The sequence below is a fragment of the Eucalyptus grandis genome, chromosome 9 (genome assembly GCF_016545825.1).
Source record: "Eucalyptus grandis isolate ANBG69807.140 chromosome 9, ASM1654582v1, whole genome shotgun sequence".
Taxonomy (NCBI): Eukaryota; Viridiplantae; Streptophyta; class Magnoliopsida; order Myrtales; family Myrtaceae; genus Eucalyptus; species Eucalyptus grandis.
In genome coordinates this window covers 22891559-22910437 of record NC_052620.1, presented here as the reverse complement: position 1 = coordinate 22910437, position 18879 = coordinate 22891559, and the positions used below count along the sequence as shown (strand labels likewise).

General features: G+C 35.6%; 2 protein-coding genes across 2 annotated transcripts; both read right to left on the bottom strand.

Moving 5' to 3' along the window:
• Positions 1 to 2120: 2120 nt before the first annotated feature.
• Positions 2121 to 5875, bottom strand: LOC104418600 (patatin-like protein 2). Its single transcript, XM_010029981.3, has 6 exons — positions 5571 to 5875; positions 4622 to 4809; positions 3520 to 3712; positions 3232 to 3390; positions 2694 to 2996; positions 2121 to 2570 (listed from the first exon to the last, which is right to left on the bottom strand). The coding sequence occupies exons 1-6, from the start codon at positions 5685 to 5687 to the stop codon at positions 2310 to 2312; spliced, it is 1221 nt and encodes a 406-aa protein (XP_010028283.2). The 5' UTR covers positions 5688 to 5875; the 3' UTR covers positions 2121 to 2309.
• Positions 5876 to 7424: 1549 nt separating this feature from the next.
• LOC104418599 (patatin-like protein 2) lies at positions 7425 to 10556 on the bottom strand. Its single transcript, XM_010029979.3, has 6 exons — positions 10355 to 10556; positions 9871 to 10049; positions 8743 to 8935; positions 8451 to 8612; positions 7962 to 8264; positions 7425 to 7838 (listed from the first exon to the last, which is right to left on the bottom strand). Exons 1-6 carry the CDS (start codon positions 10496 to 10498, stop codon positions 7617 to 7619), a joined length of 1203 nt encoding a protein of 400 aa, XP_010028281.2. The 5' UTR covers positions 10499 to 10556; the 3' UTR covers positions 7425 to 7616.
• Between the last annotated feature and the right edge of the window lie 8323 nt (positions 10557 to 18879).

Below are 18879 nucleotides of genomic sequence, written 5' to 3'. Positions count from 1 at the left end.
GTCCAAATACAAGTGCATAAATCTCTTTACTTGATTTCATTTGTGTTCTTGGTTCTAGTTATGAATATATTGGGGTGCGCTTTCGCATCTTACATGCACATGAATAAAAAGATGCCAAATTTATGGACTTGATTGGCCAAAAAAGGAGTTGAATGATCTAATTGCACAATTTGCAAAAATCGAGGGACGAATGGTGCATTTGTTCCCTTCACAATGTCTTTCAATTCTAGGTTTGCTTTTCTCAATGTGCCTTGCGCTGGGCAGAAAATCAATGGTGATCAGCAAAGTCCGCTCGTTGGCCGCGACTTCTAAAACTTTACAAGTAAAGAAGAAACTGCATAATGGACAATTGTTCTTAATATCCTGTTGGCGCGATGTTACAGGACATGTCCCATAGCCCAGGGCATGTCAAGCTTACTGTTGACGAGTTGCCCGTCTTGCGATGGCTACAAAAAGTACGGCACAAGTACAACTCTAGAGTTTATCCTTCTTGCATTCCCTGTCCTCCTTACCTGGTTTTTCGAACTTCGATATGTAATGGCGCATCTATTAATCCATGCTGGTGGTTACACCTTCCTAATTACTCTGTTTTGCCAGCGCGGGTGGCCGTCAATCTCATGTTGAGACTTCTGACTTGATACAGGTGTTCGATTATTCACCTCGTTCTATCCTTGAGGTGCTTCACACTTTGTTGTCTCGTCCTCATTCAGATCGAGCAACAAAGTATCCGAGTCCATCTTCTAATCGTCCGAGCTCAGTCAAAAGGGGCGCCAAATGGAATTTACTTTCCAGATGATTTCTTTGGGGAGAGCTGCTCCAATTTTCTTGCGCATTTTGCTATTGATTAGGCCATAATAATGAATGTGGACTTTGTGCATGATCAAGTAGTTCTCATCCAGCTCTCAAAGTCTTTGATTTGTAGCTTCCTTGTCTCGTTTTAGAATTAATGCCTCCTGAATTCGTGGATGTTTCCCTGCCCTGGAAGTTTTGACACATTTTTGGGGTGGATTTTGTATCGATTCACTTGCGGGGGGATCAGCTACAGCTATTGATACCACTTGCACTTTCTTGAGGTACTTTCTTTACCTCATCGGGTAACTGACGTAGTGTGAGTGAGTCTGTATATAACGGCTCTCGTGTACAATAGTTTCTGTCAATGGAGATGTTATATGAATTGAAACAGAGGAGCAGATTTTTTAAGAGGAATTCATGCTGAAACTTGTCTCTAGTGCCTGTAAAGATTCATTCCATCAAGTTGATGCATAGTTAAACATAATTTGTGAGATTTGTCTCCAAATCATCGTTTATCCAGTTATGTGGCTGATTAAAATCCAACAAGAAGGATGAATTCTTTTGTTTCCTTGTACTCATTTTATGATCCTAATATCCTCTACGATGAGGAAGAAATCGTAAACATGGTGGATAAACAGTTGCCTGCCAGGAGAATGATGTTCCGGATCTGAATACATTCTCCCAGTCACTTATATCAGGTCGACAATTCATGTTTGGCGCTACTCTTCAGAGGCCTGATCTTGAGTCCTTGTTCCTGTTCCTGTTCCGTTACGTTTTTTTCTTCACTTACAATGTGACTTGCTTTCATTTCTTGGTGTCACTCTCGCCAAAGATCTATTCACTTAATCTCAAGTTCAGTAGAGGCGGCATGTTTGGTAGACTGGAATGAATCTTCGTTTCAAGTTCTGATTCTGATTATGATGTTTGAAAAGGACTTCATTACAGGAATGGCCTAAGGTAATTCCACTGCCCTAGTAGAATCTACTATATGAAGGAATGATTATTTCTTCGATTGGGTTTTAAAGCAAACCACATAAGCCACATTTGAATTCTCCTCCAAAATACAGATAATACTTTGAAAAAAATTATGAAATGTTATGGAATGACTTTAAATGCTATAACATGTATTTTAAACAATTTTAGGTGTCTGAAATTTTATAAAAATGTAATTTGCTGCTTTAAAAGTTAAAAATCCTCATCAAACACCGACATTTCTGAGTTCACTCTATCTCTCTAGTACATTGAAACATTTATCATTCTCCGTTTGCATATTATGTCTCTATTATGACTTCAGTTGAATTTTTCATAAATAATAACATAGTTAGGGATAAACTTAAAAGTACTGGAACTCAATTAAATTGCATCATGGTTGAAATTACAAAATTTCATATTTGATGAAGAGGAGAAATTCTACCAATATCCCAATGAGCTTTACTTGTAAGACTATTATTGTTTATGGAAGATCCTATAAGCTATATCGAGTTCATCTAAGTAGCAGCATCATGAATCACGACAGATCATTTTTGGATGTACAAATTGCTACTTGTTTTCTTCTCTTCCTCTTCTCTTCTCTTCCTTTCATTAACGAGCCGTTCTGCAAATTCCCGAAGTGCGTCTTCATTGGTGCGATGTTTTTCAGTCTCTTCGAATTTACCGGTCTCCAAGTTTACCCTTGACTCCGGTTTTTGCAATAGCTTCTGCCCTATTTCCTCCAGCCTATGTAGATTCTCCGGGGTCGCAGCATCAACCAATGATTCTTCTCCGGTCAAGGTGTCATCCTGTTTTGAAGTAGCCCGTGTGAAATCATTTCAAATTAAGTCGTGTAGTCATGAGCTAGTCTATGGCATTAAAATTATGGTGTTTCATGAAGCCAAACGCTATACAAGCAATTCGTCTCATACCTGAATCCGGAGGTAATTTTGCTCGCATTTGAAGAATCGGAAGAGACTAGACAAGTAAATATCGACCATATCAGAGATCACGTCGTTGAAGATGTCGAACAACGGAGTGAAACCATGGTCAACGTTCCAATTGATAAGTCCCCATCTAGCGGCCTTGGCCGCACTATACTTCCCTTTATTGTGAGCCGCACCAGTACCGAGTGATAGCACTAATATTCGATCGATTTGTCCTGGATTTTTGTCCTTGCACTCTCCGTTTTGCGAGAAAATCTCTCTATTAATGTGGCTGAGAGCAACTAAGGCCTGCAAAACACAGAATTGCATATTGTTAGTTCTCTCTTTTCTTCTTTATTTTGGCCTGACTTCTTGTGGTAAGCTTTATAATAAATGAAACTTGATAACGTTTCAAAATAATCAAAAGAATACTTACTGTCATATGGTCAGACACCGAACTAGCAATCTTAGAAAAGTTTAGTACATAATCAGTGTAATGCGAATGAATTTATACCCGAACCCTAGTTCTCGTGTTTGCACTTACGGGATTATTTGCTGCAACCCCACCATCGATGAGATTGAAGTGACGCTCCTCGTTCTTGTCTTCGGTCTTGAAGTAGTACGGCGGGAGGAATATGGGAGCTGCGGAGGTGCCCATGCAAACATCCGCCAACCGCGCATTCTTTAAAGGATTCGTTCTTGCCTGTCCCCCATCAATTGTTAGAAACTCCAAAGCGACACAGGAGAGTTTAGATTGAACTGACCGTATATGGATGGACATCTATCTAGAGTTGGCGAAATCAGGGTTATGTGGTCGAGTTCGGGTTCTTACGGCGTCGGTAGAGAAGATGACTGGTTGGAGAAGCTTGATGTCGAAAGTCGGGATGACGACGTTGGTCAAGGTCTGACTTAGAGTGGTGGCACCGAGCATATCTTCGACCAGGGATTTCAACTTCTTCCCGTCATGCTTTGGCCCCATGAGTGCGCCTACCCAGCTTATTATTGAATTCATCATCTTATTGCGACTGTTCATAAGACACGTTATAAACTCGCTTGAGACCGGGATAAATTGAACGATGATATCAATTCCGAGTCCAATTGATTAAATAAATCTACCCAATAAAAAAGAATGCCAATGTTAATAATTAGTAGTAAGTGACTTCTCTTGATATGTCTGATTAATTACCAAACATCACTAAATAGTCGATACATCAATTTTCTTATAAACTTTGCCCATTTGTATCATTGCTTTCTACAGTAAAAAGAATTTTATAAATATATAATAGGAAGCTCTTCATTTGTAAGGGATTCTAATTTGTAAGGGATCAATAAGTCTCCTTGCAAGGAGTACTTTGCGTGCACTCTCCATTCATTTTGCTTCTAACTAGGATTTTGTGCTTCTCATGAAGTACCATGAGTTTTGCTATAAAATAAAATAGTTTTAATGATTTTAATATTATAAACTAGCAATTATCGAAAATCATAAGATATCTGTAACTTTTCTTGTGAATTATTTCCCTGAAATATTTTTAGTGTTCCTCTCAATATTGAAATAATGCTGCTGATTACATATAAAATTTTCCTATGTCATATAACAACAAAAATTTGAAATTTTCTAATGATTATGGAGTCTCAATATTTTGTCTAATTAATATATAATATGAACTAAGAATTTCACCTTCGTTTTGTTTAAAAGAGGAAGATCCATATGAAATGGTTTACAATATGATGAATAATTTAAGCTAAAATACATATATTCCAATTTTATTCAAATAAAAAAAATTCACGCTTGCACAACGAATAGACATGGTACTAGTTTAATTGATTACAGAAATTTACGGCTGACTTTCCTTTTTTAGATTATTGCTTGGATGTTCACATGACTCGAAGAATTATATTTAAAGGAAAGAAGAAAATGAATTAACATAACTTACCATTTCTGGGGAAATATTTTAGGACAACTCTTAAAGTAAATTTTATTGATTTCACAGGCTGGAAACTTCGGACGGTTGTTCTCATTTGGTGCTGTAATCATGGCCGTGATCAACCCACCCGTGCTTGTGCCAGCAATTATGTCGAAATAATCTGCAATTCTCAGGTCCCTTCTGTTTGGTTCCAATTCCTGTAAATTTCATCAACTTTAAACGACTGCTATGATCACCATAAAAATAAGACTATTCATACAGATTAAAAATGCCCAAGCTAATAGCTTCCTAACAGCAGCTGCAAATGTAAAAGGGGATGCTGCAATTTTCATAAGATGCTTTTCTTCATTGCTGGAGGACCATCAAAACCTCAGTAGCTTATGTTGCTTTCGTGAGCCACCTCACCCGACTCTAATCCAGCTGTCTATGCCAGCTGAGTGATTAGAACGGGCAGCTGCCATGTAATAGTTTTTTTTTTTTTTTTTTGTGGACTATATTAACTGAGATTAAATTTTACTTTTTTACGAAGTTAATCTAATAAGATGAGATATAAAGATTCCTAATTAGTCTAATATGGGCATCACTTGTAGGGGCCGAATAAAGCCTGATCTATGATGAGAGGGCTTGTGACAGAAGACTCTACATATAGTGTTCAAATCTCTCTTTTAATCTTAATACACAAATAATCTCATATAATGGGCATTTATAGAACGTAATTCGTGAGAAATGGTTTTATTGAGCTAGTGGTACAGAGGGTAAGGAAAAGCAGTTGAGCTCTGGATATGACGGATTCCAAATTAGGTACACAAATCTTTTTTTCTTCATTACTGTGTTCTAAATTCTAACTATGGAGATTTTGGGGTACCATTTTCACGGCTGGCATGCCACACTCGATAGTTGTTATCCAACATCATCTACAAAGGAAACATTGACAAATAAAATAAATGGGCGCGATTACTTGAAGTATGGATTCGAGATTGGCAAGGATCGTGCCAGGAATGATCCCTCTTACACCACCTCCGTCGATACTCAGGACTGTCACCATCTTCCCCGTCGGAGATCCACTTCTCGCCATGGACAAGGCTGAGAAGAGCTCAGCTCAAGAAGAATCAGAACACTGACTCGTCGTTTTGCAAATGGATAGCAACTAAGAGATGAATATTTGTTGGTGAGAACCTATCATAGTAATATTTTATAGCTCGAATGAAACTGGAATCTTCTTGGAAGTGGCAATAATGCGCTCTCTCCTGCGCCTAATCAATTATTGGGCTCTTTTCTTGGGCGACTTCTGTTTCTATCAAGTCTTCGTGCACTATTCCAAAGTCTATTCGCTTTAGTGAAAAGAGGGATAGGGACAATAAAAAGTTGAGGGAAAAAGTCTGTTTTCTGTAAACTTCCCTTGGAGATGGCACGATTCATGATGTGGTGGTCTTCATTCCCATTGGATTGTCCAAAGGCGCATTATTTGTTTTCTCATGCCCGTGTATCTCGTGTATGTGAAGATTCCTTTTATCATACCTGCTCATTATCATTGGAGGAACGATTTAAAGCTAAACATGGACCCTATCTTTCATGCTCGACACATTATCAGCAAACTAATTTGGTTTTCAAGCAAGATAATTAGACTTAATTAGTGGTAAAATTGCGATGCAAATCACAGTACGAGAGGCAAACAACTCGCCATAAGAAAATAATGAGCTAAAGCTCATCCTAGCTCGAGAGAAGTCTGATTTTCCCCACATTAGCGAAAGGGCAAAGAGCAGTCACTGGCATTTGAATGTTTTGTGCATAAAGTAACAAGGAATGCTTAGAGGTTGAGGTAGTCATCATCAAATCTTGGATGTAAGGGGAACGTGATAGGATCATGCAAGTAGTTGAAGAAGACATGGATTGATTCGTGAACTTATTTTTTGTTTCTTCTCTTCTTATTTTCCTCTGAGAAACCGGCGGCTGCAGAAGAAACGACAATGGGGTGAGGCCTTAAATCTTTGGGGGCCTAAAGGCTTTTTTCCTTTGAAGAGGTCCATTTGCCACATACCCGATAACCAGCTTTTATTTCTTGATGTCCTTTCGCCGAAAGTTCTAATTCACTTCGTTTCTTGATAGAGGCGGCATGTTCGGTAGAGACATGAATGGAATCGTTGTTTCGATTTTGGATTTTGATTAGGATGTTTAGCAAAGGATATGAAGGAATCACTACTTCTTTGATTCGGTATTAAAGCCAACCATGTAAGCCACATTTGAATTTTCCGCCGAAATACAAATAATACTCTAATTTTTGAAAAGTTATGAAAGGATTCGGAATGCCTATACTGTAACATGTATTTTTGGACAATTTAAGGTGTAAAAAATTCTATAAAAAATATAATTCTATGCTTTAAAAGTTGAGATAAAATGACATCTTGAGTGACATATTTTCATATAGTTCTCACTTGATTGTTATAACCTTTTTCAGATCACTTGAGTCGTGACTTCTAAACTTAGCACTTAAATGATCGAAAAAAAAGTTATGTTACTCAAGCGAACGTTTCTCTAAGAGCCATCTTACTTTAGTGATTGAAAAAAAAAAACTTATGATAATTAAGTAAACGTTGAGCGAAAGTTATAACATTTGTGATGCTTTCCAAAATGTTCTTCTTACTTAAACGTTAAATGCCTCAACAAACACCCACATTTCGAAGTGAACTTGTAGTTTATATCTCTCATACATTGAACATTCCTTATTTTGGATTTGCATATTATGTCTATATTACGACTCTAGGGAAAGTTAAAAAAAGGAAAACTAGTTAGGGATAAACTTAAAGTGCTGGAACTCAATTAAATTACATCATAGTTGAAATTACAAAATTTCATAGTTGAAGTAGACAGAAGAAATTCTACAAACATTGCGAAGAGCTTTACACCCGAGACTATTATCTTGCACGGAATATTCTATAAACTATTTCACATTCATCTAAGCAGCATGTTCACGAATCCCGACAGACCATATTCGGATGTATAATATCTATTTGTTTCGCCTCTTCCTTTCTTCAGAGAGCCGAATTGCAAAGCGCCTAAGCGCATCTCCATTGGTGCCTTCTCCTTCAATCTTTTCAAACTTACCGGTCTCCAAGTTTACCCTTGACACTCGTTTCTGCAATAGCTTCTCCCCTATTTCCACGAGCCTCTCTAGATTCTCGCGGGTCGAATTATCAAGCGATGATTCTTTTCCAGTCAAGGTGTCATCCTGTTTTGAAGCAATCCACGAGAAATGATGTCAAAAGAAGCCGCGTGGTCATGAGCCAGCGTAAAGCGGTAAAATGACGATGTTTTATGAAGCCACATGCGATGTTAGCAATCCATCTCATACCTGAATTCGGAGGTAATTTTTTTGGCATTTTAAGGATTGGAAGTGAGTAGACAAGTGAATATCGACCATATCGGAACATGCTTCATTGAAGATATCGATTATTGGAGTCGAACCATTGTAATTGATCCAGGGTAGGAGTCCCCATTTAGCGGCCTCGGTCGCACTATACTTCTCTTCATTCTTGGTCGTACCAGTACCAAGTGACAGCACTAGTATTTGATCGGTATCTCTTAGATTTATGCCCTTGAACAATTCGTTTTGCGATAGGTTCTCTCTCCTAACGAGGTTCAGAGCAACTAGGGTCTGCAAAACACACGATTTCATATTGTTAATTCTCTTTTTTGTTGTTTCTTTTGTCCTGTCATGTAGTCAGACACCGTATTATGGCATTTTAGAAAAGTTTAGGAAGTAATAACAGTGTAACGCCCTTATTGAATACATTTTACCATTGTATATATAGCCAAATTTCATTCTCGTTTTTGCACTTACTGGATTATTTGCAGCGACCCCACCATCAACGAGATCGAAGCTACGGATGTTTCCGTTCTTGTCTGTAGTCTGGAAGAAGTGCGCCGGGAGTAATGTAGGAGCTGCGGAGGTGCCAAGGCAAACATCTGCCAACCGCGCATTCTTCAGAGGATCCTTTTTCGCCTGTCCCCCGTCAAGTTGCAAGAAAATCAAAAGAGACGTATGAGAATTCAAATCAAAGCGGCAATATAAGGATCCATATCTATCTGGAGTCGGCGAAATCAGGGTTATATGGTCAAGTTCGGGTTCCTACGTCGATGGTAGAGAAGATGACTGGTTGGAGACGCTTGATATCGAAAGCCGGGATGACGACGTTGGTCAAGGTTTGACTGAGTGTAATTCCTTTGAGCAGCTTATTGACTGTGGAATGCAACTCAGTCCCGTCATACTTTGGCCCCTTGACTGCTTCTGCCGAGCTTCTAAGTTTGAATATAAAGTTATCGCAACTATTCAAAAGTTGAATAAGAGACGTTAGAATCACGATATCAAATGTCGAGTCCAATTCATTAAACAAATCCACCCAATAAAAACGAATACCGATGTCATTTATTAGAGAGTGACTTCACTTGATATGTTCGATTAATTTCCAAATACCGCTTGATAGTTGATACATCATTTTTCTCTAATTTTTAGCTATCTCTATCATTTCCTTTTATGGTACTAATATTTATAGTAGCAATATTCATTTAAATATATAATAGCAACCTTTATTTTAGGGGTGTCTCTAAAAGTGGCACATAGGACTTTAACATATAAGGAACCGGTAATCCTCATTGCAAGGGGTCCATGTTTTTTTACTCTTCACTTATTATGCTTCCAACCAAGATTTTGTGATAGTCTTATTGCATACCATAAGTTTTGATTAAAAGACATTAGTTTTATGTCTCAAATTAGCAATTATTGACTATTCTAACATTTTTTTTTTTAAATCTGCCTATTTAAATATTTCCTTTGAAGATTTTAATTAACTTTCTCTCAATATTAAAATAATTTTTTTGATTACAAAAAAAAAAATAAAAATTCCTATATAACAATGACAATTAGGAACTTTCCAATTATTGTCAAGAGCCGATATTTTAAATTGCTAATATGTTATATTCTAATAAATCCTCCTCGTTTTGTTTGAAAAAGGAAGATTTATATATAATAGTATACCATATAACAAATAATTTACACTGAATTTCACATTCTATTTTATTCAAATGAAAAAATTTAAGCTTGCCCAGCGCATGAGCACATTACTAGTTTATTTGACTACAGACATTTGAAACGACTTCTCCATGGAACTTTCCAGTATAGATTATTCCATGAATGTTCAAATGACTTGAACAATTATAGTTGAAAAAGAAAAAACAACGAAAAAGGGGTAAATATAACTTGCTTTTTATAAGGAAATATTTCAGGACAATGCTCATAGTAAAAATCCTTAATGTCACAGGCTGCATAGATTGGACGATTGTCCTTTGGTGCTGTAATCATGGCTGTCACCAATCCACCCGTGCTTGTCCCAGCAATTATGTCAAAGTAATTTGCGATTCTTGAATCCGGTCCATCCCGTTCCTGTAAATTCCATCAACTTAAGACCGCCAATATGATAACCATAAAAGAAACTATTATTCAAGTTTGTTAACATAATCAAATTATGGGAGAAGATTCAGATGGAAAGAGCAAAATATTTGGCATGGCTGCCTTCCTCCCACACAGAATATTAAAACAACGAAGGAAGAAAGTCCTCTCAAAATATTTTTTGACTTTAACCCTAATCATGAGCTTCTTTCTTAGTTGTTTTTTCTTGATATATCATTGTAGCACAATGATGTAACTCTTATGTCCACTTTGTTCGTATGGTTTGTTCATGTTATTACCTGAAGTTGTGCTTCGAGGTAAGCGAGAATGACCCCCGGAATGATTCCTCGGACTCCTCCACCGTCAATACTGAGGATTGTGATGAGTTTTCCATTCGCCGGAGGCTGCCTTTCAGTTTTCAACAACGAACATATTCCCCCCATTTCTTTTCCTTTTCCTCGTTAATGCAAGAAGGAAGAGAGAGAGAGAGAGAGAGAGAGAGAGAGAGAGAGAGAGAGAGAGAGAGAGAGAGAGAGAGAGATGAATGAACTTGTGATATCATGGTTGTCAAGCTCGTAAATATATATAGAGGGATGCAACAAATTACTTGCGAGACTGGACATATGTGTATTAGTGGTTCAATTTGGAAAATTATCAAAACAAATAAATACTGAAGATAAATGTAAATGCATATGGTCGTCTGGCTTTTATTCAGCTCTTGTGTGGTCAATTTGAAGGTTCCTCTTTAGTGCGTATGAAAAAGGGATTAGGGGTCCATTTGCTTGTTTTTCGACTTTTCAATATTTGGACAACAAAAACTAATTGATGTACTGAAAACTTTTTCCATTGATCGAAGAAAAAACAAGTTTAGATTGCAGGAAAACCACTTTCTCTTCTAAAAAGAAGGAACTTATTTTCTATAAATTATCAAACAAATGAAAACTAACCATTTTTCTTGAAAATTATTTAAATAAAAAATATTTTCCTTTATTATAAAGTTTTCAATGAAACAAACGTTTAAACTGACAAGGACTCATTCTTGGCAAAAAGGGTCGGTCCACGAAGGCAAACTCAATTACTTGTAAACAATTTCGGAGTGGTTGTGATAGGGGAAGGAGGAAGGAAGGTTGGTTTGATCATTCGTGAGCAGAACAAAATGACGCACACATGCAAGATGTCTTTCTTCAACTTTTTTCTTAATGGTAACTAGAGAGCTTGACAACACGCATGACTTTTGGTTGATTGAGACCCGATAGAAAACGTTAGTGGGGTACATATATACATTTAAACATCCAATAAAGCTTAGTTCCTTGTATAGCAAATAGACTTTGGATTAAATTATTTTGCATTTCTTTTTTATTTTTAGGAATGTAAATAATGCGTTAGCATCGACTAGTCTAATGGATAAGTACAATATGGTGGAACTGAAATATAATGATTCCCACCTCGATCGAAATTGAGCTGAGATGGAGTAATTCAAGCAGAAATCTAACCCCATTTTGAACTTGCACATACTTAACGCAAGCAATTGATGTACCGTTGAAAGGCTTATATTCGAGCTCAAGTTTCTATTTGGCTCGAATATAGATAATAATGGAACGGAGAAAAAACATTGCGAATAATTCTCTAAGGTAAACCAAATACGTTTGACAAACATGTCATAACATATAGTAAACAATAAATCTGGGGACACCTGACAATATCTGAAAATAACCCTAAACAGAATGAAAATATTCATAGTGACGATAGAAGATGAACCAAATAAGAATTAGATAAATCTCCACCCAAAGAATAATTTAATTTCATCGGATGAATTTGAAGATGGTGATGTTTCTTATAGCTAAATGAATCCACTTGGATGAACTGATTAGACAATTAGATAATTGCATGACATAATATTTTACAATAAGCGAGCTTATCGTGAGTTTTAATATCGTCCCATATAAAACTTGCATTAGTGTCCTAATTATTTTAAGAACATTTGAGAAATTCTAACATTAAACTGATTTTCGTGAAGAAAGATAAGAAGAAAAATGATAGAATACCAAATAATCAATACCATGCATTCCTCTTTTCTAAGTAGTAATTGTTAAAATGTACGTGCAAGTTGTGTTAGGTGAATCTTAAAGTTAGAGAATCAATGTGGTGTAGAATAGTTAATATATCCTAGGCCTATAACTTATTGGCCTATGTTTTTTTAGAAAAAGTGGATCTAACTGAATATGTTAACAGATTTGGGCTTAAGCTCCCTCTAGGTGATTTTCCAGGTGAAAGGTATTAGATTTCTATTGCATGCTTCCAACAAAAGCTAGCTTAAGGGGGAAGCCCAACTTATTCAAGTTGAGATATCTTGTTGCAAAACCATATAAGGATTAAGGGGCAGCAAACTTAACACTAATCTCACACATGAAGGGAGATTGTTAAGATGCATGGCGAGTTGTCTTAGAGAAGTCTCACATAAGAAAATTAGTATGGTGCAAAACAATTAATACTAGTGATGCTGTTTATTAACTAATACTAGTGAATGTGGGTTCAATTAAATATATTAACAGACTTGAACTTGGGTTTACAACAAAAGTTAGCTTAAAGGGTGAGGCTGTTTATTAACTAATCACTTGCTCCTTCTACAATGTGAGAAAGGGTTTAGGTTAGCTGCAACAACCCCTCCGAGTGATTGTTGGGTCTAGATTTGTTGATAACTCTAGTTCTAATACCAGTGTTGAGTGGTTTTGGGTTTCTCTCACTCCATAATCTAGTTCAAAAAGTGGGATTTTCCCTCACTTTTATATTAACTATTGAACACTTCCAAACTGACGTGGGATAAACTCTTAGGCCCAAGACTACCGAATAATTATTTTATTTATTTTCTTTTGCTAAGTCTTTATTCTCTCTTGGTGGTGCACTTCTAACACTACTAAAATAATTTTAACTACGGCTCCATCTATCATCATCGTCGTGGTCAGTATCACCACATCATCATCGTCATCCATCTATGGGCACCTACTCTTTTCGTAAGCTTCAAATTGTATGCATCTGGAATATATGTCGAAGAGGGCAATACACTTGATTGGTGTAGTTTTCTGCTTTTATTTTTTTTTTTCTTTTTCTTAACTTGTTAATCAGAGCTTGAAATCAAACATACTCAAAATTTTGAGATGTAAACCAATTCAAACCTGTTAAAAACACGAAAAAATTAGCATTGAAAGCCCCACATACATTATTTTCATAATCATGCCAAAGATTAAGATGATATGTTTATATTGGCGAGAATTCGACTGTCATATTCTATCTTTCCATTCGAAACATTAATCTTTAACATACGTGCGATATGATGACTTATTTTATTCTCATCACATCCATCATCATCAGTGTAGTCAATTATACTTGTAAAAAGTATCTAGCAATCCAAAATATTAATAAAAGGTCTTGCATATAAACAAAAAAGTTACAAAGTTTGTGCATCATATCCAGAAATTTTAGATGACTAAGTCAATGATCACCGATCTCTCCTTGAGGGAATGTCGCCAAGGTGGCGATGATAACACCTCTCGTTTGGGTCTTGTAAAAGAAAAATTGAAGCACTTTTTTATTTGTTGTACCTATTCTTTCTATAGAAATATAATAATTTATTTTCTTGCACTTCTAATGCATGCATACCTCAAGGATATCTATGGGAACGGTTTTTTTTTTTGGTCGGTCTATAGATAGGGTATTCATATTTTCCAAAGAGTTCGACTATCATGACAGCCCTTAATCCATTTGAGAGTAATAGCTTGTTTTGGGCCCAAATTCTTTAAGGAGACCTAGAAACTTTGTTGTCTGATTTCACTCGGAGTTGCATTGCTCCATTTTTTCTTTTTTTGGTTCGGAAATTGCCTTGCTCAATTGGCATTGTTTAATATCCTTCTCCATCGACACCTTCCATTTGTTTACTGGTTTTTTGCAGTATAAACTTTTTCTTTTTGGTAGTAGTCTCTCTGAAAAATTCTTTTGTTAGTGTTTATTTTCCTTAGAGCCTATCTACAAACTTGTTATGCGCGGTAATAGATAAAATAAAGAAAAGACATCTGCGACAATATTGTATTAGTATAGGACAGATTACTATTGCCAATAGGACATCACCCATTGTTCCGTTGAATTTTTAATCTCATCTTGACCGCTAGCATCATGCAATCAATCAAGTAGCCTTCACTATGAACTCCCATCCATTTCAAAGAGTTAGGAAAAGAATTAAGAATTTTTCACTAACATATATATTGACAAATTTCATCAATATCAATCATCTGTTATTTTATGCGACTGAAATCAAGGAAGACTGATGTTTCTTGTTTTCATAGAGAGAGCGTGACTTATATTTTAATTTATGGAAAAAAAAAATGTTCTACAGTTGGATATTGCAAAATATTAAAAGCAATATATAGTCTATAATCAATCATCCAATATATTGTTACTTGCCATATTCAATCTTAAGCAGCCAATACAACCGATTTATCCACTTGGCCACTTCATCTGGTATCAACTGATTTTTAAGCAAATATATCATAAAGGTCAAGGGGGAAAGTGGGAACGCTCTCCGTAAGAACAAGAAACATCAGTCTCTACGAAGAATTGTACCTTAAAAAATCAGCAAGTAAAGGGAAGGCATAGATGGAGCTAGATAATATAATATGTCAATTGAGTGAGGCCTGTGGAATTTGGAGGGGAAATGGATAACAAAGTTTCTAGATATCCTTAAAAAATTTGTAACTCATAATAGATTAAGGATTGTCATTTCGTAATTTTCATTTATAAATGTGTTCGCCGTTTTTTTTTTTTTTTTTTTCATTTTCATTGTCATAAATGGCCTTGTTTGTTTGTGTTTTTTTTTTTTTTTTTGGTCATTTTCATTTTTTCGTCATCAAACAAAAAAAGAACAAAAACCCCAAATCCATTATTTTGTTCCCCCGAATAAATTTAGAACAAAAAAGAAACAAGAAAACTTGACTTTCTTGTTCTTGAAATTCAAACAATTTTTCTTTTTCATCTTTCTTTATTTTCTTCTTTTTTTTTTTGAGAATTTTGGCCGCCCAAGCTGACAGATAAAGCTCGGCTTCAACTCCCAACAATAATCGAAATATTCCGTACTCTCATTTTGATATTTCCCTTGTCGTCGCAAAGGCCGACAAAAAGGAAGAAAAAAAGAAAAGAAAAATAAAAATGGAAAAAGAAAAAGAAAAGAGGAAAAAGAAAAAAAGGAAAAATAAAATAAAAATATTAAAAAATTAAAAGAAAAAAATTATATAAGTTTATCAAACATTTCCTTTTTCTATTCCAGGAATAAATTTACTAAACGCGCAGAAAAAATTATTTATCCAAATAATTTTTTATTTCTGTTTCAAACTTTTTTAACAAAAACGTTAATAAACATACTATAACAGCCCCAAAAAAAAAAAAAAAAAAGAGAGCCTATCTTAGAGAAAGAAAAGGGCATGTTGACTCCTCATCACTGAGGTTCAACCCCAATGGCCGTCAATTCAAGTTCGAAATTCAAGGAGAATTTTGGACGCCCACCAAAAAAGCTGACAGATAAAGCTCAGCTTCCACATCCCAGAAAGTAATTTGTTTTTTTTTTTTTTACCATATCCTCGATACTAACTTATTTGATCTGCGTAGGCAAATATATTGTTTATAAGTAATAACAGCTTGTTACTTTGAGATTACATATACATATGGGCCATGACATTAGTACTTTGATAAATGCATTGATTAGGAGAAACTATCCAAGGTAACGTCAGTAAACTTGTCCAAAAAGTACATTAAATATGTCAAGGAAAATTATCAATCAATCATAAATCTCTTGACTAGAAGGATTGCAATAGAGTTTTTCCCCCAAAATTTATGACTAATTTGACTAAATTAAAAAAATTTATAACCGAATTAATATCCATAGTATAGCTTTAGAATTGATTGAACAATTTCCCCAAATTTGTCACTACAATGGTTCATTGAAATGAGTAAATTTGTCTTATGACTTGGTCCAGAGTGTAATCTCCATGCATTTGCTTCTTATATAATACATTTCCGAGATTAATTTCGATTTTAAAATTCCTATTTCTTGCTGATGAAATGGAGCCGAGTCAGATGACATTATTGGTAGTGGTGTTTAGTCACTTTCCAAGTACATCTCAGGTTCAGAAGAAAGACATATTTAGCGCAAATTACAATGTTTCGATGACCAACTTCACCCTTGTCCTAATGATGGAAGATAGGATTCATAAGATTCACCGGGATTATTCTATGAATATTTATGCTCGGAGGTTGTAAAACCATGCCGATGGAATTTCTCCAACTCGTGTCGTGCACGAGAACTGGGATGGTGAAACCTCTAAAGAATCAGAAATGAAAGCTAATCAGCTCAAATGTCCACTAAAAGGGAATATATTCCTACCCAATTGGCAATTGATTCTTCCTGCACTTGCAAAACAAGATGCATTAGTGCAATACCTACTCATGTAGTCCCAAAGGATGTAGTCAATTCATGATTTACCATAGATTATTGCAAGCATCAATCATCATGGTACGTAAATGATTAAAAAGAAAATGATAAATCAATTTCCTTTGTCCATGTTGTTGCATTAAATAATGTTTAGGCGTATGTGGCTATTTCAATTGAGTACAATGTTGTCGGCCCGAAATAATTGATTATAATGTTTCACTTTATAGGTAAGATAATGAAGATTAAGGATGACAACATTTTAAGTTACCATTTAAGTTTCTTGCGAACAATGGATGACGTCTAGCGAATTACGTTAGTGACAACGTGAATTCTTTTTAAATTGTCTTGCGTACTATGGCAAGTTAACCAATTTGTTGTATGCAAATTAAATAATAAGATGGGCAGCAAGTCACGTGATCAAAGACAAGCATGCATACGCCAACTTTATTTATCAATTCAACATGACTTGTCAATGTTACGTAAGTTTAATCATGAACTTTCATCATATGTTTTCCATTGTGGCCCCAGAGAAGAAGTCACTGCCCTTAAATTTTATCATAGACTTAGGCAGAAATTGGGATGTTTCATCTTTCTCTAAAGCTTGATTTGATCCTTTTTATATACGTTCATGCATAGTTAAGAAAGATAAGATCAATGATATAGCCCTCACATTGAAACTTTAATTTGTTGCATAATTTATAATAATATTAGAGTAGGGGATCTTGAATTAATATATTTAGGATAATTTGTTTGCCTTTCAATTACATTTTTCTGCGCTTCATTCTTGGGTCAAATCCCTTACTAACTATTAGATGAATGTGTGATTTAATGTTTAAATACTGTAAAAACAAATTAAATTGGATCCATAACATGCATGACATTGGCTTTGCAGTGTATGCATATATGCGTGCATGCATATGGAGAGTAGAGAATAGAGCCTACCGCTTTTCTTGAAACCCAAAGGCTTTCTCATTGTATAAAGGTGAAGTATTCCTCCAAATTTAGTTGGGCGATGGCTGGTTACAAGTTATGGAAATTCACCGATGACAAGCATGGTGGAATGATGAAGGACAGAATGGTTCAATGATAGCGTCACTGTTAGAGTCGAGGTAAAAGCCTGAGTCGGTCTCACAGGCCCAAAAAATGAAAGCTGGTTTGCCTTGAAGAAAGAAATTATCGTGCAATACCGCAGGTGGGCTCGTGTTAGGGGGCTTCAGCTGCCCTGCCAAACCTGCTTTCCAATGTACCCATTTTTATCTTTCACGGGGAGGAGAAAATTTTTGCCTGTTCGATTGTACTTTTCAAAAAGTAAAACATAACTTTTCGTTTTCCATCAAAATTCAAAAATTTTATTCAAATTTCGATATATTAAAGAAAAATTACACATCAATTTGTGTGTTGATCTTTGTATCTTGTGAAAGTTTCAGGTTTTTCGCTTTAATAAAAAGTCAAAATACATTTGCCCCAAAATTTAGATTAAGTAAAAAGAAAGTATGAAAGTCGATCTAAATGCATTGCCTTTTCGCTTCCTTTTTAATAAATAGGCTGGGAAGTTTGTTTTTCTTTTTTAAGTCTTTTTTTTTGTTCTCTCTCATTATAATGGGGAAGCCGCACTCATTTAAGTGAGAAACTATGCCAATATCAAGAATAAATACTTTAACTAAGACTTGACTAAACTGAGTTTATATGCTAACAAAATAATTCCGATGAGCCAACGAAAGGCTTGCCTGAAGCAAAACCAACTACTGATGTCTATTGTAATACGACAGCTTTATTTGAATTCTATCAATGTCCATTTCAAGCGAATCCGAAGTCAATGGACAACTAACTTGAAATCTTTAAAAGGCGAACTCATCTTCGACCCAAAAGATGGTTAGAGAGTGTGAAAACCGGTGCCACAATAATTCAAAAAATTCAAATCTAGTTCCGACAGTTCGCAACAAACTTTAAAATTTCACCTTGATTAAACTATTACCTCAAATGAATTTTCTATAAAAACCTATGGTTTCACGACATTGAGATTTTTTACAACATAAGAAAGAATTTAACACAGTCCGAAATTACTAGTTACTAAGAATTTTCTTTTTGGTTAAAGGTATCAAGGTTTAAAATTCTTACCGAGTGCTTCAATACAACGTTGATTCGGCCTATCGAGGTGTCTGTGACTTGTCAAACCAAAACCCCTTGCTCTTTCTCTCGAATTTCTCACTTTTCTGGTTTTTCTTTGGTGGCCTCTTCCTTCTCTTATTTACGTTCTTTTATTTTGCTTTGAGAAATCAGTTGCTTCAGAAAAAAATATGGGCCGGGGGCTTAAGTCTCTTGTGCCTAAATCTCTTTCCTTAAAAGGTC